Here is a 25,476-nt window from a genome sequence, read left to right on the forward strand (position 1 = left end):
TCTCTAACCTTCTCTCATCCACTCCAACCCTCCCCCCAGGAGGATCAAGATTTATCTCAGTACATTTCTCCAAAGAAAACTAAGAAATCCCGTGATGAGGGCGGTACAACCCCATGCGTGTCTTTGTTGCATTCAAACGGCAGTGTTCAGCCCTCACTAACAGCAACACTTGCGCCCACTTCTCCGCCACGGAGGTCTGCTCTGCCCCAAAGTAGTAAACAGCGGTTGAAACTAGCATTCCCAAAATCCCACGCGGCTCTGTCCTTTCCTATTGGAGGAGAAGTTTAGGGGGCTGAGTCATGGCTCCTCCTCCTCGAAAGCGATTGGGTCCGTGGGCCGCCGCTGGCTGCCGTTCCGCCCGCCTATAGCTTTATGAGAGAGCAGCTGGGGGCGCGCGCCTGAGCCGCGGGTCAGCACTACGTGCGCTCCAGCGGGTTCTGCTGGGCTGGTCGGGTTGCTGAGCCCCGGGGCGCTCTAGAACGCTGATGCGCCCGGACGTTCCAGAACCCGGCAGCGTTCGGACGTTCGACCATAGAACCCCGGGACACTGACCCGCTGCTGCTGCTGCCGTGAAACTGACGCCTCCGCGGGCTGCCCGATCCGCTATGCACCTTCACCCTCCGGACAGATAACCAGAGCCGCGGACCGAGCCCCGAGCGCAGCCCGTCTCCCCCCACCCCGCCGAGTGCCGCCACCCCAAACAGCACCATGATTGTTGCAGGCTCCGATTGCTGCGGCTGCACGGGCATCAAGGGCTATTTACCCTGCGAGCAATGTGGTGATTTGAGGAATAAAGAGGTAACGGAAGGGGGAATACCCCGTTTTTTCTTTTTTTTCCCCCCCCGGGAGCGGGGGAGGGCCTTCGCGATCATTTTCCAGTGTCCTTCTCTCTTCTGCTGCCCTGAGCTGTAACTTAGGAGCTGTTTACTTTTCCAGTCTTCATGATTTGGGGAGGGGGGCGCTCCAGATCCAGCCTGGTTGCGTAAGGGATTCAGTAACAATTCTGATATGGTATAGTACGTTTTACCCCAGTTGCATCAGCTAGTGGACTGGGGATGCAAGAGGGGCGTGAGGTTGCCATACCAGTGACGAATATGAGCGCACTACCTGCCGTGATGAATCCTAGATCCGATGGACAAACAGCTTTGCAGTGTCTTGCATGTGTAGCGAGCTGAGGTCTGTGTCTCTCTCTCGACTTCTCTCGTTCTTTGGAGGCAAATCAAAGTTTCCATTTGACTTGCTGTTTGGCGAAGAGGGCGCAAGTACAGACATGCCCCAAAGGGGCTAACCAAGAAGTCTCACGTAGGAGGGGCGGAGAGTGGGTGGTTAGCCAATGTGGCAACAGATCAGGGGGATTGAGACCACTTTTAAGAATCACTCTTCCTGACTTCTGAGAGTAGAAGCAGAATTAAAAAGCAACTAACTACCTATACCTTCCCTTCCCAAAGGAATTTTCCCGACCCCAGTTCCATGTTTTATTATTTTATTTGTATTGTTTTGAATGTCCTGGCTTTAATACATCTGAGTCACTTTGAAAAGCCTGGCAGGGCTCGTTAAGATTTTCTTTAGCCTCCAGCCTTAACTCCAGTTTAAGAAAAGGATCTTCCCCCCCCCCCCCCCATCTTTTTCCCTCCTTCAGAGATGTGAAGGAGATGAGTCTGCTCCCCTGGGTTACAGAAACCTCCTTTGACTCTAAATGGCTACATTCTAAATCGGGATTCTCCACCTCCTTGGGTTCCAAATGGCCCTTTCATAATATTTACCCACTTGGCTCTTGGGCAGGGAATTTTACGATCTTAAGGCACAGCTGCCATCTTCAGTGTCCACATTCAGTGGGCCCAAGTGCATGCAGGCAGAGCCCTCCACATGCACTTCGCACCCTTTTGCTAAGGCGGTGGGGACCGCCTGTTTGGAAGTGCTCCCAAGAAGTTAAAATGTGGCTTGTGCCTTGCGGGGTGCTGAGGACAATACAGTAACTAAAAGCTTTCTTGAGGAGGGGGCGGGGTTGGATTTGAGGGCCCTGAGAAACTTCGGGTGGATGAAAAGGGGGGGACCAGCTCTCAGTTGTCTGAGGAGAGAAGTACATTAAAATAATCTTTTGTTACATGGGGAAGAGGCAGGTGCAGATAAGAAGGGCAAATAGAATAGAACGGGTTGATGGGCCCTGTGCAGTTTCTCTACTTGGTTTCCATGCACTCTTAACTGTTTGTTTGGCCCCATCTGGGCACCTTGGGGGCTCAGTAGTTTGAGACAAGCTCTGCGTGCAGGAATAATAGCCTAAAAAGATGACAGAAGCTGGGAGGGGAAACAGACCTAGAAAGGGGTAGAGGTTTAACCAAAGCTGGACAGCAGGTTGGTGCCAGAGCAGGGAATAGATGGCACAATATCCAAGTTTCCCAAGTGCTAGTCCAGTGATTCTTGGCACACGGCTTTTATCATTCTTGTCTCACTAGTAAGGTCCAGTAGTTACATAGAGACCTTGGTTATTTTCAGGCACTGTGCTTGTTTTTGAAGATGGCAGAACTGAATCCTCTTGTGAACAGAACTTCATTGTGCAGAAAACGTTTGTCTCATGTAGACCTGGATGGGGGTGGGCAAGAATACAAGCTTTCTCTTCCCTGACCTCTGCTAGGGAGTATTCAAAATAGATTTTCATTTATGGAGGAGCTTGGAATTTGGTGCTAGTCCACAAATGGGTTTGGGACTTGGGAGTGGGAGTATAGAGGAGCAGTCACCGTGTCAGAGCCTGAAGTGCTCTGTATTTGGTGCTTCTAAGATTTTATTATTAATCATGTTAATTGCGCAGTGCCTAAGGATCAGCCATTGTGCTAGGCGCTGTACAGAGTCGCAGACAGTCCTTCTCCGGAAGCATTTCCAGTGTAAATATACTAGACAGACCCAGGGTGAGGGAAGAGGTAGACACACAAGCAGAGCGAACAATGTCATGGCAGCAAATTGTATGTTAATTCCATGGGTTTTGTTTTTAAGGTAGGTTAGGTAAGAGGGGATGAGCTAAGTGGGAAGAAAAGTGAAGAGAGAGGGGACATTAATGGAAAAGGGGGTGGGGTCAGGGGTTGCAAAGTGCTTTAGAAACACCAGAGAGACAAGCGGCAAAGAGTCCTGTGGCACCTTATAGACTAACAGAGCATGAGCTTTATGAGAGAGACAAGGTGGGTGAGATAATATCTTTTACTGGACCAACTTCTGTGGGTGAGAGAGACCAGCTTTCAAGCTTATACAGAGCTCTTCTTCAGGTCTGGTCAGTATCACAGCTAAATGCAAGATGGAACAGATTGTTTAGCAGAAGTAGTTTGCACATATTGTAAGGGACCATTCAATTTAGAGCGGTCCATTAACACCTCTGCAGTCATAGGAGAAAAGAGGAGGGTTAGTGGGTTACAGATTGTTGTAATAAGCCATAAATCCAGAGTTTACCATGAATGGTTCCTTGGAATATGTGTTAACTACTTACACTAAACAATCTGTTCCATCTTGCATTTAGCTGTGACACTTGGAATACCTTTCCCAGACCTGAAGAAGCTGTATGGCTTGAAAGCTCTCACCAACAGTAGTTGGTCCTATAAAAGAGATTCTCTCACCCAGCTGGTCTCTCTAATATCTTGGAACCCACAAGGCTACAACTACACTACAGAGGGGTTCTCAAACTGGGTGTCATGACCCCTCAGGGGGTCACAGAGGGTATTATGTGGGGGGTCGTGAGCTGTCAGCCTCCACCCCCAAGCCCCACTTCACCTCCAGCATTTATAATGGTGTTAAATATAAAAAATGTGTTTTTTAATTTATAAGGGGGGGGTCGCACTCATAGGCTTGCTGTGTGAAAGTGGTCACCAACATAGAGGTTTGAGAACCACTGATTCTTCTCACATACATCCCTGCAAGGTATTGCCCTTTTCTGCAGATGAGGATGGTGGGGGGAATCAGAGGAACTGGGGCTATCCTGATTTCCCCCAAGACTGCAGAGCAAGCTGGTGACAGAGGCAGGAATGGAACCCAGGAGTCTGTATGTTCAGGCATGTGGTTTAATTACTAGAGGATGCTTCATCTTAACAATACTAATGCAACTCTGAATCTGCCAGTCCCATGGGTGGCCCATCACATCCCTTCTCCTCTAGAGGCTAGCATCTTCCTCGCCTGAAGGCCAGTGCACCAACACTAGAGCCGTTCAAAACTGTGGGAATTCCAAAGCTTCAGCAAAAACCTTGCCACGTTTTCTCGGTCTTTCAACCAAATACATGACGGGCTGAAATCTTTCAAATTTCAGAATGTTGACAATTTAAATGGGGGGAAAAATACTATTTTATAAAAAATAGGGACACTTTCCTCTGAATATTTTTGCATTTCCCCCTCCCCCCCGCCCCACCCCAATCAGCTCTACTCCAGACATAGAGGAATTGGGGCTCCCACTCAGAAGCTGTGGCGTTTTGTCCCCAAATTAATACACTGTAGCTTTTAAGTAATAAGTAGAGTGTTGATCCTAGAAAGGGAATGCCGCTGGAAACCACTGGGCAGCAATGAAGAACCTACATCAAAAAAATATCCCACATGACGTGAGGACGCAAGATAGGAAAAGCTGTATAGGAATGTTTAAATAATGAATACGTAGCAATGAATGAGACGCAGTGAAACTGTTAGTGTGACGCTGATCTCTGCAGGCTGGGATCAGAGCTCCTTAGCTGTCTGTCTTAGGCCATGTACTGCTCACCCAAAAGAGATGCCCTTTCATCTCAACTGTTAAGCGTATGAGGGATTGAGTTCTGTGCTTCCTCAAATACGGTGAAGCCATCATGAAATTCTTTAGTCCCAATACAATGATCTGCACTTTTAGAGAACCTTTCATTTTGAGAAGCGCATTGAGATTCATGGACAGGAACTAGGCTGCCCAAATATGCTGGCGTAGTGGGTACAGGATCTGTAGGGTTTCACTTCACCCACCATGGAGATGCAGCCAGCTCTGGGTTGGAACGCAGCTGCGTGCACACTGATGTTAGGTAGTGGTTCAGGCCTACAACTGAAGAATACTGTAACCAGTTGAAATGGCAAGTGGGGAATTTTTAGGGAGGCGGAGTGCAATAACCACAGCAAGGACACTTCCTCACCCCTTCACAAAAAGTGTCAAGAGATTGTCTAATGTTCCATCCAATTCATCACTATGTCTGAGGCCAGGTCTACCACTGACTTCAGTATAACTTGCATCGCTCAGGGGTGTGAATAAGCTCCCCCCTGAGAGACATAAGTTACACCCACCTAAGCACCGGTTTGGATGGGAGAGCTCACCCACTAACATAGCTCGTGGAGGTGGATTTATTATGCCAACGGGAGAGCTCCCTCCTGTCAGCAGAGTGTCTTCACCACATGTGCTACAGCAGCTGCGTGGATGTAGCATTTCTAGTGTAGATTAGCCCTGACTTTCCTATCGCTGCTCCCTCCTCTCCAGTTTCCATCGGGATGCTGTTCATTTGCCCGTATAGATGGTAGTTGGCTTTGAAACGTGTTGGGATCCTTTTTTGTATAAACCGACCATAGATGATAAACTGGTTTTCTGGTACAGGCAGTAATTCTGTTTGCTTAATCTTTTGGTGTCCTTCTCAGGCATGCTCCTTGCCAGGACCTCGCTAAGCTTTGGCAGGGCAGACACCCCACAGTTCACCAGGTGGCACCAGAGTTCCCACCCCCAGTCAGACCATTAGCGCTTGTTTGCTGGGTGTCCTGTCTCCAGGAGCAGCCAATGCCAGAACTTTCAGTGGAGGATGGAACTCATCTGTGCCCCCAAGTCGTTAAAGCACAGGCCTCTGGAAATCAAGAGACCTGGCATAAGCGGTTCTTGTGGCCTCAGGCGAATCAGGAAGGTGGCGCCATGCCTCAGCTTCCCTTTTTGTTGAACAGGGGTAATGCATTTGAGGGTGGTGTGAGCATTAACTGGCCAAAGGGAACCATAATGCACCAAATTATTAATAAACACAAGATCTGCAGTGAAACAAACAAATCTCCATGCTCAGCATGTCTGAACAATGACTACAATGCAACATTACAGGTGACTAGTAAAGGGGGGAAGGTAGAAGAGAATTGTGCTGACATCACTGGTGGAGAGTAGCTAAAATAAGTACAGCGGATTACCCATTGGTTCTTCAAGGTATTTTGTTTCATGCTATCAGAATGTTCTCCTTTGGAAGAGCCATCTGGCACCTCTGACTGGGTGTCAACACCTCCTGGGGTGAAACATGCAGGGTGAATTGCATCACAGGAAACCTGCTTGTTTGTTTGTAACACACAGCAGCCAGGTGCAGAGGCAGCCTTGTAAATAGGGAAGGAAGAAGGGACAGGCAGCCCAGAGGGGAACTGCTGCTGAATGGAAGTGTCAGGACTGAATTGGGGGTCTGCGAAGGGGGGTGTGGCGGAGGAGATGGCGCATTGGGTAGTCTGGCTGGCTGGGCCACAGGAGGGAGCTGGGAATATAGTAAAGGTGATTTTGGAAGATGGGGTCTTAAGCGGCAAAGGAAAAATTAGCTGCCTAGGACAGGTTGGTCATCAATGGGTGATGCCAAAGTGTATTTAGTGGGATGCTTCTTGGAGGTGGGGTCACTGGAGCAGATCTCACTGTATATAAAGGCTTTTGACCTACGGCTGAGGAATACATCCAGAGCGGATTGCTCCTGGGCTCTGGGCAGGGGAAAGGGGGTGCACAGAGCGTCTCTGCTGGGCTCTTGGGTGACTACAGCGGGGATTAATACTTCCTCAGGGTGTCCTTTGCTCTTTCCCCTTCTCTTTTTGCCTGAGTGAGTTGGTTTTGGGGATCGTGCTGGGAAGGGCAGGAGCTTGCTGTGTGTTTCTGTTTTTGCTGGGATTTTCCATGGGAACCTCGGGGATCAGGTGCCCAACTCCCCTGGAATTCAGTGGGATTTGGAGGCCTCACTAACTCCCTTTGGTTGCCTCTGACTAGCCCAGTTGTCCTTTGGACCATAGAGACACTGATCACCCCTCTTCCCCCATTGCCCTTCTTAACTTGTCTGTCTCCAGCTGCTGATGTGCAACTAGTGGTGCTCCAGGCCTTCAGAAAACTGCCAACATTCCTTCCTGCGAGGAGAGTGAGACATGCCAGCCCGACCATGTAACTTCCTGTTTGTCAAGGAAGTGCTGTAATTTGATTGGCACTCTTGCTTTGCTGCAAACATGAGCTCCTGCCAGACTCCTCCTTGGGCATGTGGCAACCCATACCCTGGAATGGACTGGTGTAAACCTGGCCTCCTTGGATTCTTGAAGAACCAGGATTGGCAGAGATCACTAAGTGGCATCTGTTTCCCTATGTGCCCATTGCATCAGTTAGAATAATAAAAAAAAAGTCTCAGGATCATAAGCCAGGATAAGCCTATTAGCCAGGATGGGCAGGGACGGTGTCCCTAGCCACTGTTTGCCAGAAGCTGGGAATGGGCGACGGGATGGATCACTCGATGATTCCCTGTTCTGTTCATTCTCCCTGGGGCACCTGGCATTGGCCACTGTCAGAAGACAGCATACTGGTCTAGATGGACCTTTGATCTGACCCAGTCTGGCCGTTCTTATGTTCTAATCTCCCAGAACTATTCAGTCATACTGGCCACGTTGGATCAGAACTATGCGAACTACAACCACCTTGCACCTGCTTGTTGCTACCAGGATTGGTTTCCATGACCAAAGTGGACAGAGGTTTTTTTGTTCTTTAAAAGAACTAGTCTGTCGAGGACATCTGTCCATTAGAAATATCTAATGCGCCTATCACTGCGGTACGTAGCTATTGATCAACAAAAGATCAGAAGAGGTATTGAGGGGTTAGATATGAGAAATGGATATAATAGGTTCCTCCTGAGACCAGATGATTGGAGAGGAGATATGGGTAGAGTACTTCAGCCAGTTACAGTTTATAAGCATGATCTGTTTGAGGATGTGGGGCAGATCGGAACTAAGGCCTTAGTTTCAGTGAAGCACTTGAGCATGCACTTAACTTTAAATCCCGAAGCAGTCCATGGAAATCAACAGGTCTATTAACCTGTTCAAAGTTCTGCATGGGATTATGTACTTTGCTGAATTCAGGCAAAGGGAAAGAAGGGATAACTTAAGGACTTGTTTGCACTGGGACTTTTGCACCGGTGTAACTGCCCAGGTTGGGCTAGACTGGTGTGACTTATACTGGGGTGGCTTATGCTGTTACAGCTACACCAGTGCAAAAATCCCCAGTATCAGCCCCTCCCTTGGAGGAAATGGTGTAAGAAAAGTAAAGGAGTTCTGAAAGGTGTGAAGAACGGTGAGTGAGCTTACAGATGAGCTGGAGGAACTGAGTGTAATGAACTTCAGCAGAAATTGGGTGACTACATGGAAAGAAATGTAAATTGACAGCAATACATGGTTGAATGATAAACATGAAGGGCTGGATAATAATCACACGTAGCTCTTCAGTAGTGCTTTTCATCAGTCAATCTTGAAGTGCTTTACAAAGGTCAGTGTCATCATCCCCACTTTAAAGATGGGGAAACTGAGGCACAACAGTGAAGTGACTTGCCCAAGGGCACCCAGCAGGACTGTGGCAGAGCCCTCTTGGGACACGCAGTCTGCCTCCCAAACAGATTCAAGCCCTTCATGAGAACCTGTGCTTCCTCTAGAAATAAACACAAAGCTGGCCAAGCTGTGCTTGGGAGCAACCCTTTGCACTTCGGTGGAGGGCAGGAGAGACTCTTGCTGATTGGCATTTGCAGTAATGGGGTTTATTGCCCAGGGTGTGTTTACACCCTTGCTTCGTTCTGCTCGCTTTGTCTAAAGGAGCCTGACTGGGGTGGTCTGTGACTAATGTTTTTTTCTGTGTGCAGTTTGCCGTAGAAATATCAGAGTTGGCCAGTGTTGCTGCAGGCGTGTGTGCGTGTGTGTTAGGAGAGGAGTTTTGTGAACTGTCCCCTTTAGAGAATGGGCAGGGATGTTGAATCTTTACCAGACAGCCTTTTTCCCAAATGTTCCCTGGGCATTGGAGTTACCCAGTGGTGGGGGTTCCCACTTACCTATGCCCTCTCCTCACATTTTAATCATTTTTGAATAAAATCTTATCTTCTGCTCCCACGTCACAAGGGACTGAAAGCTGGGGAACTCCATGAGTTCTCTGGTCCCATAGAACCTCGAGGGTAGACGAGAGGTGAATTTCCAATTTGGGAAAAAATTAGCAGGATTTCTTTTCTCTTGCAGTGTGTCCACTATAAAGGAAAAAAGCAAACCAGTCCAGTTCCCCTCTCTTCCACCTTCCCCTACACTTTTGCGGGTCTCTTTTAAAGCTGGCTCTAGCTATCCCAAGTCCCTGTGTGACGTGGCCCTTTACCCCTCCAGCCCATACCCTTGGCTAATGCAGGTTCTCCAGTCTTGGTTTTTAATCCTAGAGTCTGCTAGGCAAGATTGCTGCCCGCAGCAGGTAACATCACCATGAACTTTAGTAACCCGGGTAGGCTGGGGTGACAGCCTGGTGTGATTGGCTGACTTGAATGTCTGGTGAAAACCAGCAACCTGGTTCAGTTAGGTGTCACAATGTGGGCTAGTTCCCTCTTGGCCCCGCCTGTCTGCTTCCTCCTCTAGATGCTCTATGCCTGCTCTTGTCATTGGACTTCACTGGGAAACTGCCCTGAGTCCCTCTGAGCTGTTACTTGTGAGGGAGGGCAAAGGTTAGCCTGCAAAAGCACCTGGCATGTGTCTCTCGGCCAGGGCTTGGCTTGGGTCCCATCCTGTGCAGTGTCCGCTAGCAGTCTGCCTGTGTCTGGAGGTGGAAGCTCATGAACCCTTTGATTCTGTCCTGTCCCACTTCTAGCTAGGCCTGGGTGTGTCGCTCTCAAATGGTCTTAACAAGTAGGAAACGTCATGTGCGTGGCCCATGTGCAGTTGAACTGTTTGGAGGGTGGGGGGCCATGTTCCGTGTGTTGATATGACCTGATTTGGCCCCTGTGGTCCCTTCTAATTCTATGATCCTTTGTGCCTGTTCTCCACTGAGCGTGTCGTCTGCCGATCATGCTCTGCTATACGGATAGTTCAGCGCTGGAGCAGGTTACCTAGGGAGATTGTGGAATCCCCGTCCTTCAGGACAGGTTGGCCAAGCACCTGATCGATCCTTGGCCCTGCATCAGCGCGAGGGGATGGACTCCTCCAGCCCAACATTTCTATGATTTCTGATGTGTTTGTTTTTATGCCCTGGCCTTAAAGCAGTTTTACCTTTTAGAGGCTGAAGATAGAGATTTGAAGCTGTGGTTCCAAAGGCAACATGGGGCGGTAGGAATTTGGGGTGACTTTACCATGGAGCAGATCAGTTCCTTGCTAAGTGCTATGCCGTCTCCTGGTACAAGGCGGTTCCCTCCTCAGGGAACTCAGTCAAAGTTTGGGTTTAAAGAAAAATATTTCTCTGTTGGTTAAGGCTCTGGGAATCCAGAGTTTGTGGACGGTCTCTTCACTGATCAGTTCCCCACCTGTAAAATACTCCCCATCTCATGCAGGTAATACCCCCTTTCCTCCATCCTCTTAGACTGTGAGCACTTTGGGGTAGGGGCTACCCCTCACCTGGTCTGGAGCTCTGATTTTTGGCTGATACCTCCAGGCGCTGTTGTGATCCAAGCAATGCGTTTCCCCCTAGGTTTTGAAAATTGGTACACGAATAAGATGCTCTTGTGTGAAAGCGAAATGAGCAAGTCTAGTTTCACCGGCTGAACTGAGTGAAATACAAAAGAGAGAAGCATGGGAACAAAAGTACCATAGAGCAGAGAGTTAGTCAGCGTGTTACGAGTGAGGCAGCTTTAAATGAGCCCTCCTCCTCCACATCTCTAGGTCTTTGCTTCTCCCTCGCCCTTTCCCAGTGCCCTCGCTCTCCTCCAGCTTCAGAAAACTGTCTTTTACATTTTAAATCCCCTCCCAACCGCAGCTGGCCGGCTGTCACCGTGGGTTCAACCCAGGGGCACAAGTGGCTGCAACCGGGTGGAGCTTTACACCAAATGGAGAAGTTTGTGGCTTAATTCTGGAGCGAGTGCACCAAGCCTTTGGAACGGCTCTGTGCAACAAGGTGGGGACAGTCCCCCTATGTGCCCGGGATGTGTTCCCCTTGGTAGAGAGCCTTGAGCCGCAGTTTCAGATCTCGGGGTCTTTGCCCTTCAAAAGAAACAATTGGGTACAGTGCAGTTGACTGTGTGAGGGAAGAGACCTGAACCTGAGTTTCTGTCCACTTGAAATCGGGGCTTAAAGATCATTGCAAAAGTTGAAGGGCTTTGCCCAAGAGTGTTTGCTCAAGGCTTGTTTGTCTCCCTTTCTTCCCCGTGCTCTGTGTGGCGTACTGTCCTCCACCCCAGAAGTGGCTGCATTTGAGAGGTGATGTCTGTGTACAGTTTGGGACCTTGTGGAGTGAGTGTCACTCCAGTAATGCCACTGAGGCAGTGGAATGCAGCCACTAGGCGCTGAATGGCCCATCCTGATCCTGCTCTCAAACACCTACCCCTCCCACACACACCCCTGGAGGGCAAAGGCGGCAGTCCCCGGAGCATTTACCTGGAGGGATCCCCTCCTGAAAAGCAGCTTTAGGGACTGAGGAGAAGCATTTGTTTGGAATATACCAGTGCCCTCTGCAGCTATGCATCCCACCCTCCCCCTTTCTCCTCCCCCTGCAAAAGCATTCACACCCTGTGGTTCTTGAATACCTAAAGCATCCCCCAAAACAACAAGGAGTCTGGTGGCACCTTAAAGACTAACAGATTTATTTGGGCATAAGCACCATTCAAAGCTAGCTGCCTGGGGATTGTCTGTGAGGGCCCTATAGCCTCAGAGTATGGCCCCAGGGTGACCTTCAGGGCATTAGGGTGGGGAATTTGGGCTTCTGCATTGCCTGGCTTGCGGTTGTTGGCTGTTTCACTCTAACTGTTCTTTGGTTATGTTTGGGGGGATTCATTTTCTGGTGTTTTCCTTGTTACATCGAGGGCTCCTAGCACATTTGGATGGGGAATCTATATTCGTGTGCATTTGGTGCTCACACCCAAACCCTCTTCCAAACAACTTAAACCACCCTCACTCTCGCTGAGTGAGACACGCTTCCCTCAGCCCCGGCCCACGTAATTCACAAGCAACATACGTGTGTTCTCCCCGCTCGTCGGCAAAGATTGATGGCGGGATCTGGGCCTGGCGAGTTTCGCCATCAATGGCAGGTGCCAAACCTGAGTGGTGTTCTGACCCCGCGGGCCAGGTCGCAGTGCCACCCGTTGCCAGCCCAGACATGAGCAGTTCTGTGGGTGCGTTTGAACCTGTGTTAAAGCTGTCTATGCTATCATGTCTCAGTGCCTTGATTTCCCTCCCCCCACCCTCCGCAGGGTGCTCCAGGTAACGCAAGACCCAACACCGCATAAATAATTAAAACCACTGGACAACTCAAGTGAGCAAAGGGCATCTTGTAATGCCATTCTGCTCTTTTCATTTGCGTACACATGGGTTCCATATCTTGGCACTAAATCTCCAGCCCCCAGCTGAACTGGCCCTTCCACCTTTACATTCCCTTTTGTGTATCTGAAAATCGGGGGAGGGGGGTTTAAACACAGCTTTAAAAAAAAACAACCCTCCAGCTCACTGTCCTGATGTCAGACTAGCTGTGTGAAGCAAAGCTTTCTATGTAGGGTGACCAGATGTCCTGATTGTATAGGGACAGTCCCGATTTTTGGGTCTTTTTCTTATATGGGCTCCTATTACCCCCCACCCCCGTCCCGATTTTTCACACTTGCTCTCTGGTCACCCTATTTCTATGTAACCGAGCCATGCTATTTCATCAGACAGCACAAGTGCCCGTTAGACGCCCCAACCCTGCTAGGGGATATCCCTTGAAGCAATTCTGTCACATTTAAAAGGTTATCTTCCGCCTCCTGGCCAGAGGCATCATGTGGGCGGGTGGCTGGTAAGTCGCAGCACCTCTGCTGGGGCGGCTGGCTCATATGGAGGTGTGCCTGATGTAAACCCACTTGAGGAATTGCTGCAGGCTTGTTTGGAGGAGAGCGACAGACAGAGCAGCTCCGGATACCTGGCTACTTTGGGGACTTGTCTGATGAGGTAACTGCATGAGTCACCCCTTCCTGTCCCACTGCCTTCACCTGGAGGGAGGCGTGACACCAGCTCTGATTTGTCCCTCCTCTGGAGAGAAGGCAAGCAGCTCTCACCCTGGCAGGATTGGGACGGCCCTGATTTCTTTCAGCGCCACGCTGGGCAATATCTTAAAGTCGATTCCTTTTTTTTTTTTCTTTCCTAGGACAGAGGAATAAAAATCCCCCAGCAGCTGGGAAGAGGCCCGAGTTCCTTCATCCCCGTGGAGGAGGTAGGATACGGGGGCAAATTGATTTCTCTCTGAGGCTCCTGGGGGCAGATGTGTTCCCCACTCTTTAGGGCTGGGGCCGCAGGGGAGGCTGGGGGTCTGATTTCCAGCCCCTGTTTGCCAGGGTGGGAGAGCTATGGTGGTAGCGAACTGTCTGACTACTTAGTGCTTGGGGAAGGATCTCTGTTTGATCCTCCTGGGCACCCCAACCAGCTGAGCAGCATGGAAGAGGGTTGGGAAGGAGTGTGTCCTTGTGGATCAGTGCCGGTGGGAATATCTGGCTGCCCCATAGATTGGAATGGGAGCTGTTGCGGGGAGGTGGTATAAGATTCCCCTTCGTTTGCTTTCTGCCCACCCGTCCCACCATGGCCTGTCGCGCTCATGAGCGAGTTGCTCCAGCACGTGGGATGGTGAGAGTCGGGTAGGGGTGGTGAGGAAGCAGCAAGGCGCAGCCCCGGTGCGTGGCACAAGAGGGCCCCTTGTGACAGCAAACCCTGGGCAGGCCGGGAGGGAGAGGTTCTTGCTTGCCACCTGCCTGGGGATAGAGGTCTGGCTGTGTGCTCGGAGCGGAAGAGTGCTGGCCTCCGTGGCCTCTGGCTCTCAGCAGGCTGCACGGGGCTTCTCCAAAAAGATGGAGACCTGCCTAGGCTCCTGTGCCAGGGAAGAAAGATTTCTTCTCTCCCCCACCCCCCATGTGGGGAGGCCACAGGAGGGGGGGATGTTGGTCAGAAATGTCCAGGGGAAACAGCACAGTCTAGTGGCTGGGCAGGGGTCTGAGTTGTGACCCGGATTTCTCTCGCGGCCTCCTCCTGCATTCACTGCTCCTCTGAGCCTTGTGTAGAAACAGGGCTGTGTCCCTTGATCCCCAGATGGCAGGCGCAGCGAGGCATCGCTCCAGTCAGGTGACTCTGTGCCCAGTTGGGGAGTGGGGGGGCTTGTCTATATCCTCTAGGCCAGGGATTCTCAACCTCTTTCTTTCTGAGCCCCGCCCAATATGTTCTAAAAACTCCACGGCCCAGCTGTGCCACAACAGCTGGTTTTCTGCATATAAAAGCCAGGGCTGGTGTTAGGGGGTAGCAAGCAGGGCAATTGCCCAGGGCCCCATTCCACAGGGCCCCCCACAAAGCTCCATTGCTCAGGCTTCAGGTGGGGAGGCTCAGGGACCCGGGCTTCAGCCCCATGTGGTGGGGCTTTGGCTTTCTGCCCTAGGCCCCAGCGAGTCTAATGCTGGCCCTGCTTGGAGGCCCCCCTGAAACCTGCTCGAGACCCCCTACGGGGCCCTGGGTCCCTGGTTGAGAGCTACTGCTGTAGGCAAAGGGGGTTGCCTGGCCCCTGGGTGTGCTCGCGGGCCCTTCGGAAGAGCTGGCCGCTTGCTTCCCTTGGCGCCGTGCAGCAAGACAGGGGCTTTCCGTATCATTCTGCTGTCATCATTGCTTGATTTGTCCAGCGACCTTCACCGCACTGCTCACAAACAATGAGCTAATTGCAGCCCAGCCTGTTCGTGCCCATCCGATTGCATCATCCGCCTTTCTAGCCCGGGGCGGGGGCCCAAGGACGGTGATTAAACAACTCCTAATCGCCCTGCTATGAGACTGAGAATTGCTCTGGTTCCGATGCCCTCTGGGCAGGTAGCCACCTCCTCCTGATCCAACACTGGCACCTCCCAGCAGGCCTGGCCAGCAGCCGTATCGCTGTGTTCCCGGGCTGGCTGCACGGACAGTTTCTTCTACCACTGACGTCAGGGTGCAGAGCTGGGCACTCACCACTCCTTATCAGGGCTCTCTTGTTGTTGTAACCCGGCGGGCCGTGTGCTGGGGGGAGTGGCGGGGGAGGAGACGGCATGCGGAGGGTAGCTTGAACAAACAGATCTGTTGCATCAGCTGGCGGGGCGCCAGGCCTGCTGCAGGAAACAGATCGAGCCCTTCTCGAGCTGGGTTTCTATTGGTTCCTCCCCAAAGCCCTGGGGAGCCCGGAGAGGTGGGGCAATCGCGCTGTTAACGATCGAGTGCAGCCAGTGCTGACAGCCCTAGGAAGATGAGACGGGCTCTGCAGGGCGTTCGCTACGCCGGGGACTGCAGAGAGGCGAGCTGGGCAACTGGCTTGCTCCAGGGCGCACAGCGTGGGTGTCTGAGCTCGGCAGTTCCCGGGGCCTGGCTCTGCCCTCGGCCTATGCTGCCTTTGGCTATAATTAGTCAATGTTTGTATTGAACCTAGAAACCACGGCCCTGGACCAGGCCCTCGTTGCACTAGGTGCGGTACAAACCTACCAAGAGAGTCCGTGCCCCAGGGAGCTTGCAATAAAAGGGTATTCGTTCCTCCCGGCTTTATAGGGTCTCTTCCCAGCACTGCCACGGCTGACTCGGCAGGACTCTAGGCACGTAGCTTACCCTCTTGTCTAATATGGGGGTGACTGGTCCTGACCTCCTGGGGGGCTTTGTGGCCTGATGACTGTAACGTGCCTCTAGGCCTGTAGATAAAAGGAGCTGCCTGTGTAATCCCTAGCGCTCTCTAAGAGCTAAGTGGTATTACTGTGTGCAGAGCATTGTTCTCCAGGCTTGTTACTGAAAAGCCCCAAAACAAAGCCATTGTTCCCTGTAGCCCAGACCTCCCGAACTCCTGCCCCTGCCGGCTGTGGGGCGGCTGGAGGGTTAGGGGGCAATCGGTGTGTTGAAATGACCCTGATGCAAGCGGTGACCTCTGGGGACGGGCCTGGATGGTTAGCTGGGAAGCTTGTGCTGTTAGCACTTGGGTCGGGGCAGTTGCCTGCCTGACCCCCATTGTGTCCCACGATAAATGGGGATGGGAGCCTCCTGGGGCAGCTGCATTCTCAGCGTCTCTCTCTCTCTCCCCGCAGATCCTGCAGGAGGGCACGGAGAGGGCCCAGCGGCAGCTCTTCATTGAGGCCTTCGTCTCTGCTGGGAGGGTGGATAACATCACCATGGTGATGGGGCTGCACCCGGAGTACCTGGCCAGCTTCTGGAAGACACAGTACCTGCTGCTGCGCCTGGATGGGCCCCTGCCTTACCACAAGCGCCACTACATCGCCATCATGGTAAGCGCCTCTTGTGGGAGGCAGGCGCTTGGGTCCTGTGGGCCAGGGTGCCGTGGGGAGGGTTGGGAACGGGTGAGTATCTGAATGCCTGTAGGAAAACAGTTCATAGTGCTTTAGGGCGTGGAATTGGGAGCAGGGGGGTAGAACTGAGCAGTGGTAAATCTGGGGCTGCATATCAGGAACAACTTGCTAAGAGTGAGATCGATCAGGCCCCGGCTGGGGTCTCCTGGGGGTGGGGAAAGAGACCAGGGGAAGCATCAGAACTGCCCTGGCTTAAGTCCATGTAAAGACTCCACTGGCCAAAGCACTCGTGCGTCGTTCCCAAATCCCTGAAAGCTGAGCCCGCCCTCAGGAAAACAAATTCCATTCTCCCTGCAGCCCCGTCCTGTTGCTAAAGGCCTCTCCATGGTAACAGATACACCTACCCACCCCAGCCCCTGGCTAGCCCTTGAGGAGCAGCCCTTGCTCAGGACAACACTGGTGGGGATCTTCCTAATCTGATCTGCCCTGCTTTGAGCACTCCCATCATTAACGGTGTTGGCGTGCAAAGTAGTGTGGGCATCCGAGTTGGCACCCAGTGAAAAGAACGGGGCAGTTCGTACCTCAGCGCTGTCCTTTCAGGCTCTCGGCAGATGCCCCCGGATCAGTTACACTTGGATCACGTTTGGAAGGTTTTCTAAAGCAGACCAGCTAGAGACCAACCTTTCCTCTCATTAAAAAGACAGCTGAGAAGCTGGAGAACAACTGAGGTCTGTCCGTGACCCCCAATCCATCCCACATCCCAGGCTTGGGGACACGCGGCCCTGGAGACTGTGCAGAAGGGAAATGCCCTGGGCTGACCTGGGTCGGGGGAGAACCGGCTAGGTGATGTGCTCTCTCCCATCTCAAAGGTCCTTACCATAGTCGCTGTCTCCTCTGCCCTCACCCCCAGGCAGCGGCCAGGCACCAGTGTTCCTACCTGGTTGGCTTCCACGTGGCGGAGTTCCTGAAGGTGGGCGGGAACCCGGGCTGGCTCCAAGGCCTGCACTGTGCCCCCCAGAAACTGAGGAACCTCAACGAAATCAACAAGCTCCTGGCTCACCGGCCCTGGCTCATCACCAAGGAGCACATAGAGGTGAGTGCCCAGGGAGGGGAGCTGTGGTGTATGCCCAGCAATAAGCAACCTGAGGGGCGGCTTTTCCCTCTTCTGTGGCCCAGCAGTGAAGAGGGGAAAAGGCAGCTTGGTGTCGTGCTCGTACCTGGGATGCACCGCCCTGAACTGAAGGATGCAGAGCAGTGGGGGAGGGGGGCCTATGGCTCTGGGCTCTCCTTCAGCTGAGCGAGCAGCTGTGTTTCCTGGCTTGTGGGGAGGAATGGGGGGGGCCACCACCCTTCTGAAGGCCCTTCCCGTTGCCCTCCTTTCTCCTCCCCTTTGTGATTCTGCGACCAGAGGTGCTGACACAGGCATGGGGCACACGGGGGCTGAGGATCTGCAGTGGTCTGTGCCCTGCTCCCCTCTATCTGCCCCGCACTGGGTCTGTTGGGGGAGGGGGATATACTCGCCTCATGCGTCCCCTCTGGGGAAGAGCTGACCGGGGAATGTATGTGCGCGTTTCAGGCCCTCCTGAAGACGGGCGAGAACAGCTGGTCCCTGGCAGAGCTCATCCAGGCCCTGGTGCTCCTCACACACTACCACTCGCTCGCCTCCTTCGTGTTCGGCTGTGGCATCAACCTGGAGACCGACCAGGAGGGGGGGCATGCCTTCCAGCCGCCTTCGCCACGCAGCTGCGACAGCAGCCCAGCCTCCGAGGACGGAGTGAGCGGCTCCAGCGTAAGTCGGGGGGGCTCTCGAGCGTCCCTCCTGTCCATGCGTAGCCGGTGTCCGGTAGAGCCACCCACCCCGCCGTGGAAGAGTTGGGATGGAGGTTGCTGAACGCTAGGGGTTAGGGAAGGGGTCTGTCTTCTCTCCTCCCACCCCTCCCTGATCTCAGCACGCCGGCCTGGAGCTTGACATCCTGGGAATTGCTCTGGGTTCTTCCATTCGGTAACACACTGTTCATTGTCTCCAGGCCACTGAAACAGTGGGACTGGTCCAGGCTGTTATGACATGAAAAATCTGGAAGGGTTTCCTGGTGCTGCCTGGTGGTCCCGTCATGGGGTGGATGGGTTAGGAGCTCGGCCAGTCAGCTACCAGGCTTTCCATGTGCTGGTCACGGCAGTTAGTTCCGGAGCCTGGTGCGAACGACTTCCGGGGAGGGGGTTAAATCTGCAGCCCTGCAAACCCTTCCCCAACCAAACCCCAGGAGAGCAGGTGCGCCCCCATTCCTGCTGAGATTGCAGCAGGCTAACGCCCAAGCTGGCTCTCACCCAGCTGCAGTGCCTGCTCTGAGGATGTGGCTTCTTTATGGCCTCTGTTACAGCCCCAGAGAGAAGCATCCAAGGGCTGCCATCCACCGTGCCTCCTCACAGACCCCAGTGGAGGGGTGGATTGGGAGTGGGGCTTAGTGAGAAGATGAAGTGGCTGGAACCTTTTGCATTGCAGCTATTCAGGGTGGTTCAGCAACCCATAGGCAGCATGGGGAGGCAAACCATACATTAGAGCAGCCCTGAGGCTGCTCTAAGTGACACTGGCGGCTGCACCAGGCCCTGGAGTCAAATCTGGGAGGAGTAAAGGTGACTTGCCCCTTCCCTTGGGCTGCGCCATCTCTGCAGTGTCTCCTTAGGGGTGTAGCACAGAATCTAGCCCACAGTAGATAGAGGTACAGGGCCCCGGGTCATACCTGAATAGTGTTGGGCACAGTGCCAGCTTGGCATCACACCATAGGGATGAACGAAGCCCCAGAAAACGTCCCATTGCCAGCAGCCGATTGCTCTGGATAACAGGCATGTGGTCCCTCCAAGGGCTCCTCTCTGCACCACGATAAAGGGGGTGTTTTGTTCTTGGAATGAAGTTGGCTGCATCCCTCTCTCAACTACCGTTGATGCTGACCCTGCCTGCTCGCTCTCTCACCGTGCCCAGGGCAAAGATGCCATGCAAGAGGTGGAGGTGCTGATGGCGAGGATGAAGCTGCTTCAGGAGTGCCAGCTGGAGGAGGAGGGGGTCACACAGGAGGAGATGGAAACCCGCTTCGAGCTGGAGAAGACGGAGAGCTTGCTTGTGGCCCCTTCGGGTGAGGAGGGAGGATGGGGCGGGCGAGAGGCAGAGGCACACGTCCCAGCCAGGTCAAAAGGCACTCGGTGGCTCTTCTGCATGGGCCATAGCCTGTCACTGGCTTATCTTGGGGGGGTAGGAAGGACAAGGCCTCTCTGCCATGGTGCTGCTGCATGATGCTCAGATGCTGTCGGGAGAGGGGGGAGGAATCGTCCCTGGGGGGACTGCCAGCAGCTCCCTCCACGCTGGCTCCGCTCCCTGAGCGGGGAAGGGCTGTCACGGATTCCTGCTGTCGGATGTAATTATCGCACGGGTAATGGGTGAACAGTGCGGTGTGCATTAATTGCACCTCGCATTAGGGCAGATCACGGCAGCAGGTTTGCTCTGCAGAGGATTGTGCCGGTGACTCAAAGCTGAGGAGTAACGTGGGAGGTGGCTCTGGGGTTTCTTGGGTGGCTCTTTGCCGTGGGGCAGCGATAGGCGCTAACGTCCCTGTGGGCTTTTGTCTTCCATCCAGTCGACATTGCTGAGCATGCTCTGCCTCCCAACGTCCTGTGCTTCGTGGAGGATCCAGAGTTTGGATACAAGGATTTCACTAGGAAAGGAGAGCAGGCCCCACCCACCTTCCGGGCTCAGGTACCTCCTGTGGGCTGCGCTCCCCTGATACAGCTGCCCGGCGGCCGCGGGGAGGGGAGAGACGTGGAGCCAGACATGTGTGCAAAGTCAGAGTGGGGCAGGAGCAGCAGGACAGTCTGAGGGACCTCTGATCCCATTGAGGGCTGTGGGGCCATACTTGGGGCTGGCAACGGTCTGTGGGCCTGGCCCTGTGTTAGCCATCACCAGCCGGTCCCTTTCCGGGGAGCTGTGTCCTATGCCCCAAGCTCCTGTTTTCTCTGGAGGCCCGACCCCAAGCCCACGGAGAGACTCCCACTCCTGTGGATGGGGTACTGGGCCAGGCCCTTGGCTCCCGTCAGGGTTTTGGAGCCTCTGTCCCAGCATCCTTCTCCTGGCAGGATTACACCTGGGAAGACCACGGCTACTCGCTGATTAACCGCCTGTACCCTGACATGGGGCAGCTGCTGGACGAGAAGTTCCAGGTCGTCTATAACCTGACCTACAACACCATTGCCATGCACAGCGGGGTGGACACCACCATGCTCCGTAGGGCCATCTGGAATTACATTCACTGCGTCTTCGGCATCAGGTAGGTAACAGGGGACCTGCTGAGCCCATGAGCGCGTGCCCTCAGACACACCCACTTCTCCCCTCCCCTCTTTCCTTAGTTGCCCCAGGCCTGTCGTCTAGATACTCCAGCTGAGCTATTATCGGAGGGTCCCTGGGAACAGGCTTTGGGGCCTGGTTCGAATCCAGCCAATGGGCAGCCGTGACCAAAGCCCTGCCCATCTGCAGTAAGCTGGTGGTCTTGGTCCAGTTACTCTGGGCACAGTTGTGTGTGGATGGCCTGCTGGGGTCATCTCGCTCCTAGGCCCTATCCCTGCGGTTGGGACGCAGACCCGTTGTGATGGGGAGGGGAGTTCAGGCGCCAGGGCTGCCGGAGGGGGAGGGAAGGAAGGGAAGAGGAGCTGGGCTGAGACCCTGTGGCCCTGGTCTCCTCTCAGGGTCATGTGGATTCTCCCCTCCCCTTCTAGATACGACGACTACGACTACGGGGAGGTGAACCAGCTGCTGGAGCGCAGCTTGAAAGTCTACATCAAAACCGTGGCCTGCTACCCAGAGAAAGCCACCAGGCGGATGTACACCCACTTCTGGAGACACTTCAAGCACTCCGAGAAGGTGCGTCCCCTCGCCGCCCCGGCGTGGGGGCAGCCCTGACGCCAGGAGCAGGGCCAGGCACTGAGGTGGTCTCCTCACTTAACGAGGGGAGCGACTGAGCAAAGCACAGCAGCTTGTCACAGCCACGCTGGTCCCAGGCAGGGCCAGCACTCAGCAATTGCTAGAGCCCCAAGCAGCTCAGTGGGGGCCCCCTGTTAATTATTAGTCGGTGGGGGGACCCTGAAACTATTCCTGCTTGGAGCCCCCAGTGGGCTAGCACTGGCCCAGGCCCCTGTGCTCATCCTACCCTCACTGCTGTGGCACTGGCATGGGGGGGGTGTCCCTGCTGGAAAATCTCCCCAGATCCTGGCAGTGATCCCTCTGCCCAGCCTGACCCAGTGGCTGCTGCCTGCGGCTTTGGGGGAAGGTGTGCGGGGAGAACCCATTGTGTAGCCCTACGCTGTGGGGAGAGGGGATCCTCCATCCGTTTGCTGTCCTAGGCTCTCCCCGGGCCCTGACGGATCCCGACTTCCCCTCGCGCTCCTGGCAGGAACGGGAGGCGGCAGGCCGTGCTGTCGCTGCACGTCTCCTCCTGAGCGCCCTCTCCTTCCATTCCAGGTGCACGTGAACCTGCTCCTGTTGGAGGCCCGGATGCAGGCGGCCCTGCTGTACGCGCTGAGAGCTATCACCCGCTACATGACCTGACGGGGCTGCGCTCCCCACGCCCTGCCAGGGACGCGCCGCGCTGCGGGGGAGCCTGACTTCACCGACGTGGGTTTGGGATCCGTCGGGAAATACTCTGGGCCCCCTGGAGCGATGGGCCCGAGGGGCTCCTCCCCCCACTTTCCCTGGGGCCGTTAGACACCGAACTGCTCAGCCCCTTCCCCGTGTAACGAAGAACCGCCTCCGCCATGCCCAGTGTTCCCGTGGATGCTGCCCGGCAGGAGCCATCCTGGGGCCTGTCAGCCAGGCCGCCGGACTCCACGGCCAGACTCCACAGCAGGACTCTTGCCGCTGCCTTGAAGTGGACGTGCCTTTATAGTGTTAGCGTGTAACGAAATCAGACTGAGCTCCCTCCCTCCCTCGCTGGCTGCTGCCCCCTCTGTGCCACACAGGCCCATCCTGAGGCTGGTGACTAGTGCAATGGACAGCAGAGAACTGAGATGCCGGGCCTGGGGCTGCTGAGGGGAAGGGAAGGGCCTTGCCTCGTACCAAAGGGCGCTCTGCCGGCGGGCTTACCCGGCTCCCACGAACGTGCGTGTCTCTTCTCCCTGCCCCCATGGCCCAGCGTGGCCTCTCCGCGTGTGTTGCTGTAAGGCTGAGAGCCGTCCCGCCGGGCACTGGCCATCTCCCACGGGGTCCGGTGAGGAGGACCAAGGGCACAAATTCCCCCAGCCCCATGCTGCTGCCACGGCCACCACACTACGTTTCTTCTTGGCTGAGTGCCCCCTGCTCCTGCTCTCCAGAGCTCTGCTCCACTGAATGCCTTTGGGCTGGGGATGGAGGGAGATCGGGGCACGGGTGGAATGCCCCTGTCTGTGGGGCTGTTCTGCACAGCCCCTGCCTCAAAGGGTGGGCAGGTGCTTGTCCGGGTAGGGTAACCTGAAGCCCACAGCCCCTTCCGCAGTGCTCAGCCCTGCAGACACGCCCTGGTCGGGCCGTGCACTGGGTGTGAGCCTCTCTGCCCGGGCAGTAGAGTTTGGGCCGGAAGCTCCTGCTGTCAGGGCCTGGGGGAGAGCCCCTGTGGACGTGATCCCCTGCACTGCTGACAGGGGTCTCCAGTTCAGGGCTTGGAAGTGCCCAGTAGAAGCAGGTCTTGCCTGGGGGTGGCAGGCTGCAGCAACCTGGGCGCGTTTGTCTTGCACATATCCTGTGCCCTCATGGTCCATGGCGTGTGCAACTCTGGCTCCCCTTCCTCTGATCAGCGCAGCGTGGGGGGGTCTGTGCCGTGTGTGCAGAGAGCTAAACGGTGAAACCTCCCCAGAACGTGTGTCCCTCCCGCTCCTGGCACCAGGCCGCCCTAGCCACGCACGGAGGTTCGAAACTGTGAAGCAAACTTGGAGGCTGCTCTCTTCACCTCTTGCTACTTGTATCTGGCTTCGTCCTGAAACCAGCCTCATCCGCTCGCCCCACCCACCTCCGTCCCCTCTCTCAAGTGTCCCGCGTTTCAGCCCCCGCGTTACCTACGTTCCTCCCATGTCAGGCACCCCGTCCTCTCTGCTGCTGAAAAGTCTTGTCTCCGAAATAGCCCTTGCTCTGAGGTCCTAGGATGCAGGCGGTGTGTGCTGGAGGTGGGGAGCATACACCGTGTGACGCTTTCTGAACGAGGCCTTTTTCTTTGTGCCCGTCGTTTTGGGTCTGTTATGCGCAGTGTCCCATGTCTGTTCTTGGTAGGTCGAGAGGCCCTGAGGGTAAATTCACCCTCAGCGAGGCCTATGTCCCGCTTACCGCCCTCTGTTCTGAAGCGGGACGTAAGTGGTGCATCGGCCTAATGCTAGAACCTCTGCACATGGGTGAGTTTCCCTCCTCTTGCCAAAGACAGAGGGACCATTTGCCTCTTGAGTCCACCCAGGAGGGCTGTGAGCAGCTCCACTGTGGACTCCACACCAGAACCAGCCATTCATTGCAGGAGTCAAACTGGGTGGGGATTCTCAGGGTCTTTCTTAATTGCTGTCAATATTTCAATTAGCTAGAAACACAAATGAAATCAGCCTGACTTGCCGGCTGCTGTAAGAGAGACTGCAAAGAGGGCAAATGCTTCTGGGGTGATGTCCACTTAGAACCAGGCATAGAGCAATTGAAACTTACGACCCACGTTTTCTGCCCGGGGGCAGATCTTCTCTGGTCACGTTCCTTTTTTTTGGAAAGCGTTACACGATGCAGGATATTGCGTGTGTTGTGTTGTAAAGCAAGGACTATGTACACGCACCCTTGGGGTACAATGCACGCGTGTAATACGTATGTGTATAATATATACACTCCATTGTAAAGCAAGGTTTGTGTACAAACAGACTGGGCTATATGTGTATTTTTTATTTTATGTTCTCACACACACACACACACACACTCTCTCTCTCTCTCTTCTCCTTCTCCTTGCTCTTGCAATGCAGAGTGTTGTGGGTGTCTCCTTTTCTCCGGCTAGAGGCAATCCCTTTTCACAAGCGTGGGACCTCTCTTCCCCCACTGTAGCACTGCACATTCTGACAGCTGATGCGCTGTGAAATCAAGACGGTTAGCGCTGTTTGAGATGGGCTGCCCCTGCTCCTTCAAGCTGGCTTCTCTTTCCCACGCCCGTGTGTGAGGTGACATGCTCTTGCCCTGCTGGTAGGCTTGCACAGAGTAAGCTCTGGACAGCAGTATCCGTTTGTGTTCGTGAAGTTGGCCAGTCCCCGTATGCCGGTAGGGAGGGATGGGAGACTGCAGTGTGTGAGACTTTGGAGGGGCGGGGGGAGGGGTGAAGCAGATGTCTGTAGCTTTATCCAGATGTGCCACAGCATTTCACACTTGTGCAGGTCACTGTGAAATGCCCAGTGTCTGAGCTTTGCCGGTCGGCAGCCGTTCCCTCCTTCCCACTCTTGCTTTCCCTGGAATGTCTAGTGTGTGGAACTGACAGCCCCGCCTGTCGCTGTGGTGAAGGACCGGTCGCAGAGCCGTCATTCTGTGTAAGTTATTGTTTTTGGATGGGTTTCCTCCCAAGTGGGGGTGAAAATGCTGATTGTTGTGACTTTGTTGCCAATTCTGTTTTGATGAGAAATAAAGTTGACTTTTTTTTTTTCCAAATGCCTGTTAATTTCCTTCCCCGGGTGTTCTGCTTCGAATCACACGCCTGCGTCTGAAACTAGCTAGAGCAATGGGTCTGCTCTGCCTTCCTGGAGAGTGAAACTCCCCCCCAGGGCAGAGAGCCCCCACTAGGCCTCTGCTCCACGTGACCCTTGTTCAGTGCACGCTGGAAAATCTGGCCGCTTGTGTAGGTACCTAAAACTGGAGCTGAGCTCTCGGGTCCGTCGCGTCCCAAGCGCAGGGGATGTGCGTCAGCCACGTGCCAGCCCTCTGCAGACGGCTGCGTGTCCGCCATCACAAACTTCAGCTGAGCAAAGCAAAAGCGATTCCATGATTAGTAGCGCTGTGGCAGCTGAAAGCAGGATCGGGACCTATTGTACTGAGGCACAGCTCCTG

At 54.2% G+C, this 25,476-nt stretch overlaps 1 protein-coding gene across 1 annotated transcript; it reads left to right on the plus strand.

The window, feature by feature from the left end:
• Positions 1–357: 357 nt before the first annotated feature.
• On the plus strand, positions 358–25,080 carry SESN2 (sestrin 2). Its single transcript, XM_065421910.1, has 10 exons — positions 358–798; positions 13,283–13,348; positions 16,200–16,397; positions 17,329–17,511; positions 17,995–18,207; positions 19,396–19,546; positions 20,045–20,163; positions 20,541–20,731; positions 21,177–21,321; positions 21,919–25,080. Exons 1-10 carry the CDS (start codon positions 709–711, stop codon positions 22,003–22,005), a joined length of 1,443 nt encoding a protein of 480 aa, XP_065277982.1. The 5' UTR covers positions 358–708; the 3' UTR covers positions 22,006–25,080.
• The last annotated feature ends 396 nt before the right edge of the window (positions 25,081–25,476 follow it).

Source organism: Emys orbicularis, chromosome 23, assembly GCF_028017835.1.
Source record: "Emys orbicularis isolate rEmyOrb1 chromosome 23, rEmyOrb1.hap1, whole genome shotgun sequence".
Taxonomy (NCBI): Eukaryota; Metazoa; Chordata; order Testudines; family Emydidae; genus Emys; species Emys orbicularis.

What these genes read in the sequence shown, in the direction of transcription:
- SESN2 (XM_065421910.1), top strand. Translation starts at nt 709, where the DNA reads ATGATTGTTGCAGGCTCCGATTGCTGCGGCTGCACGGGCATCAAGGGC. An exon ending in CCTTCATCCCCGTGGAGGAG is followed by an intron (nt 13,349 to 16,199) that starts GTAGGATACGGG and finishes CTCTCCCCGCAG; the next exon opens with ATCCTGCAGGAGGGCACGGA. An exon ending in CACCCACCTTCCGGGCTCAG is followed by an intron (nt 20,164 to 20,540) that starts GTACCTCCTGTG and finishes TTCTCCTGGCAG; the next exon opens with GATTACACCTGGGAAGACCA.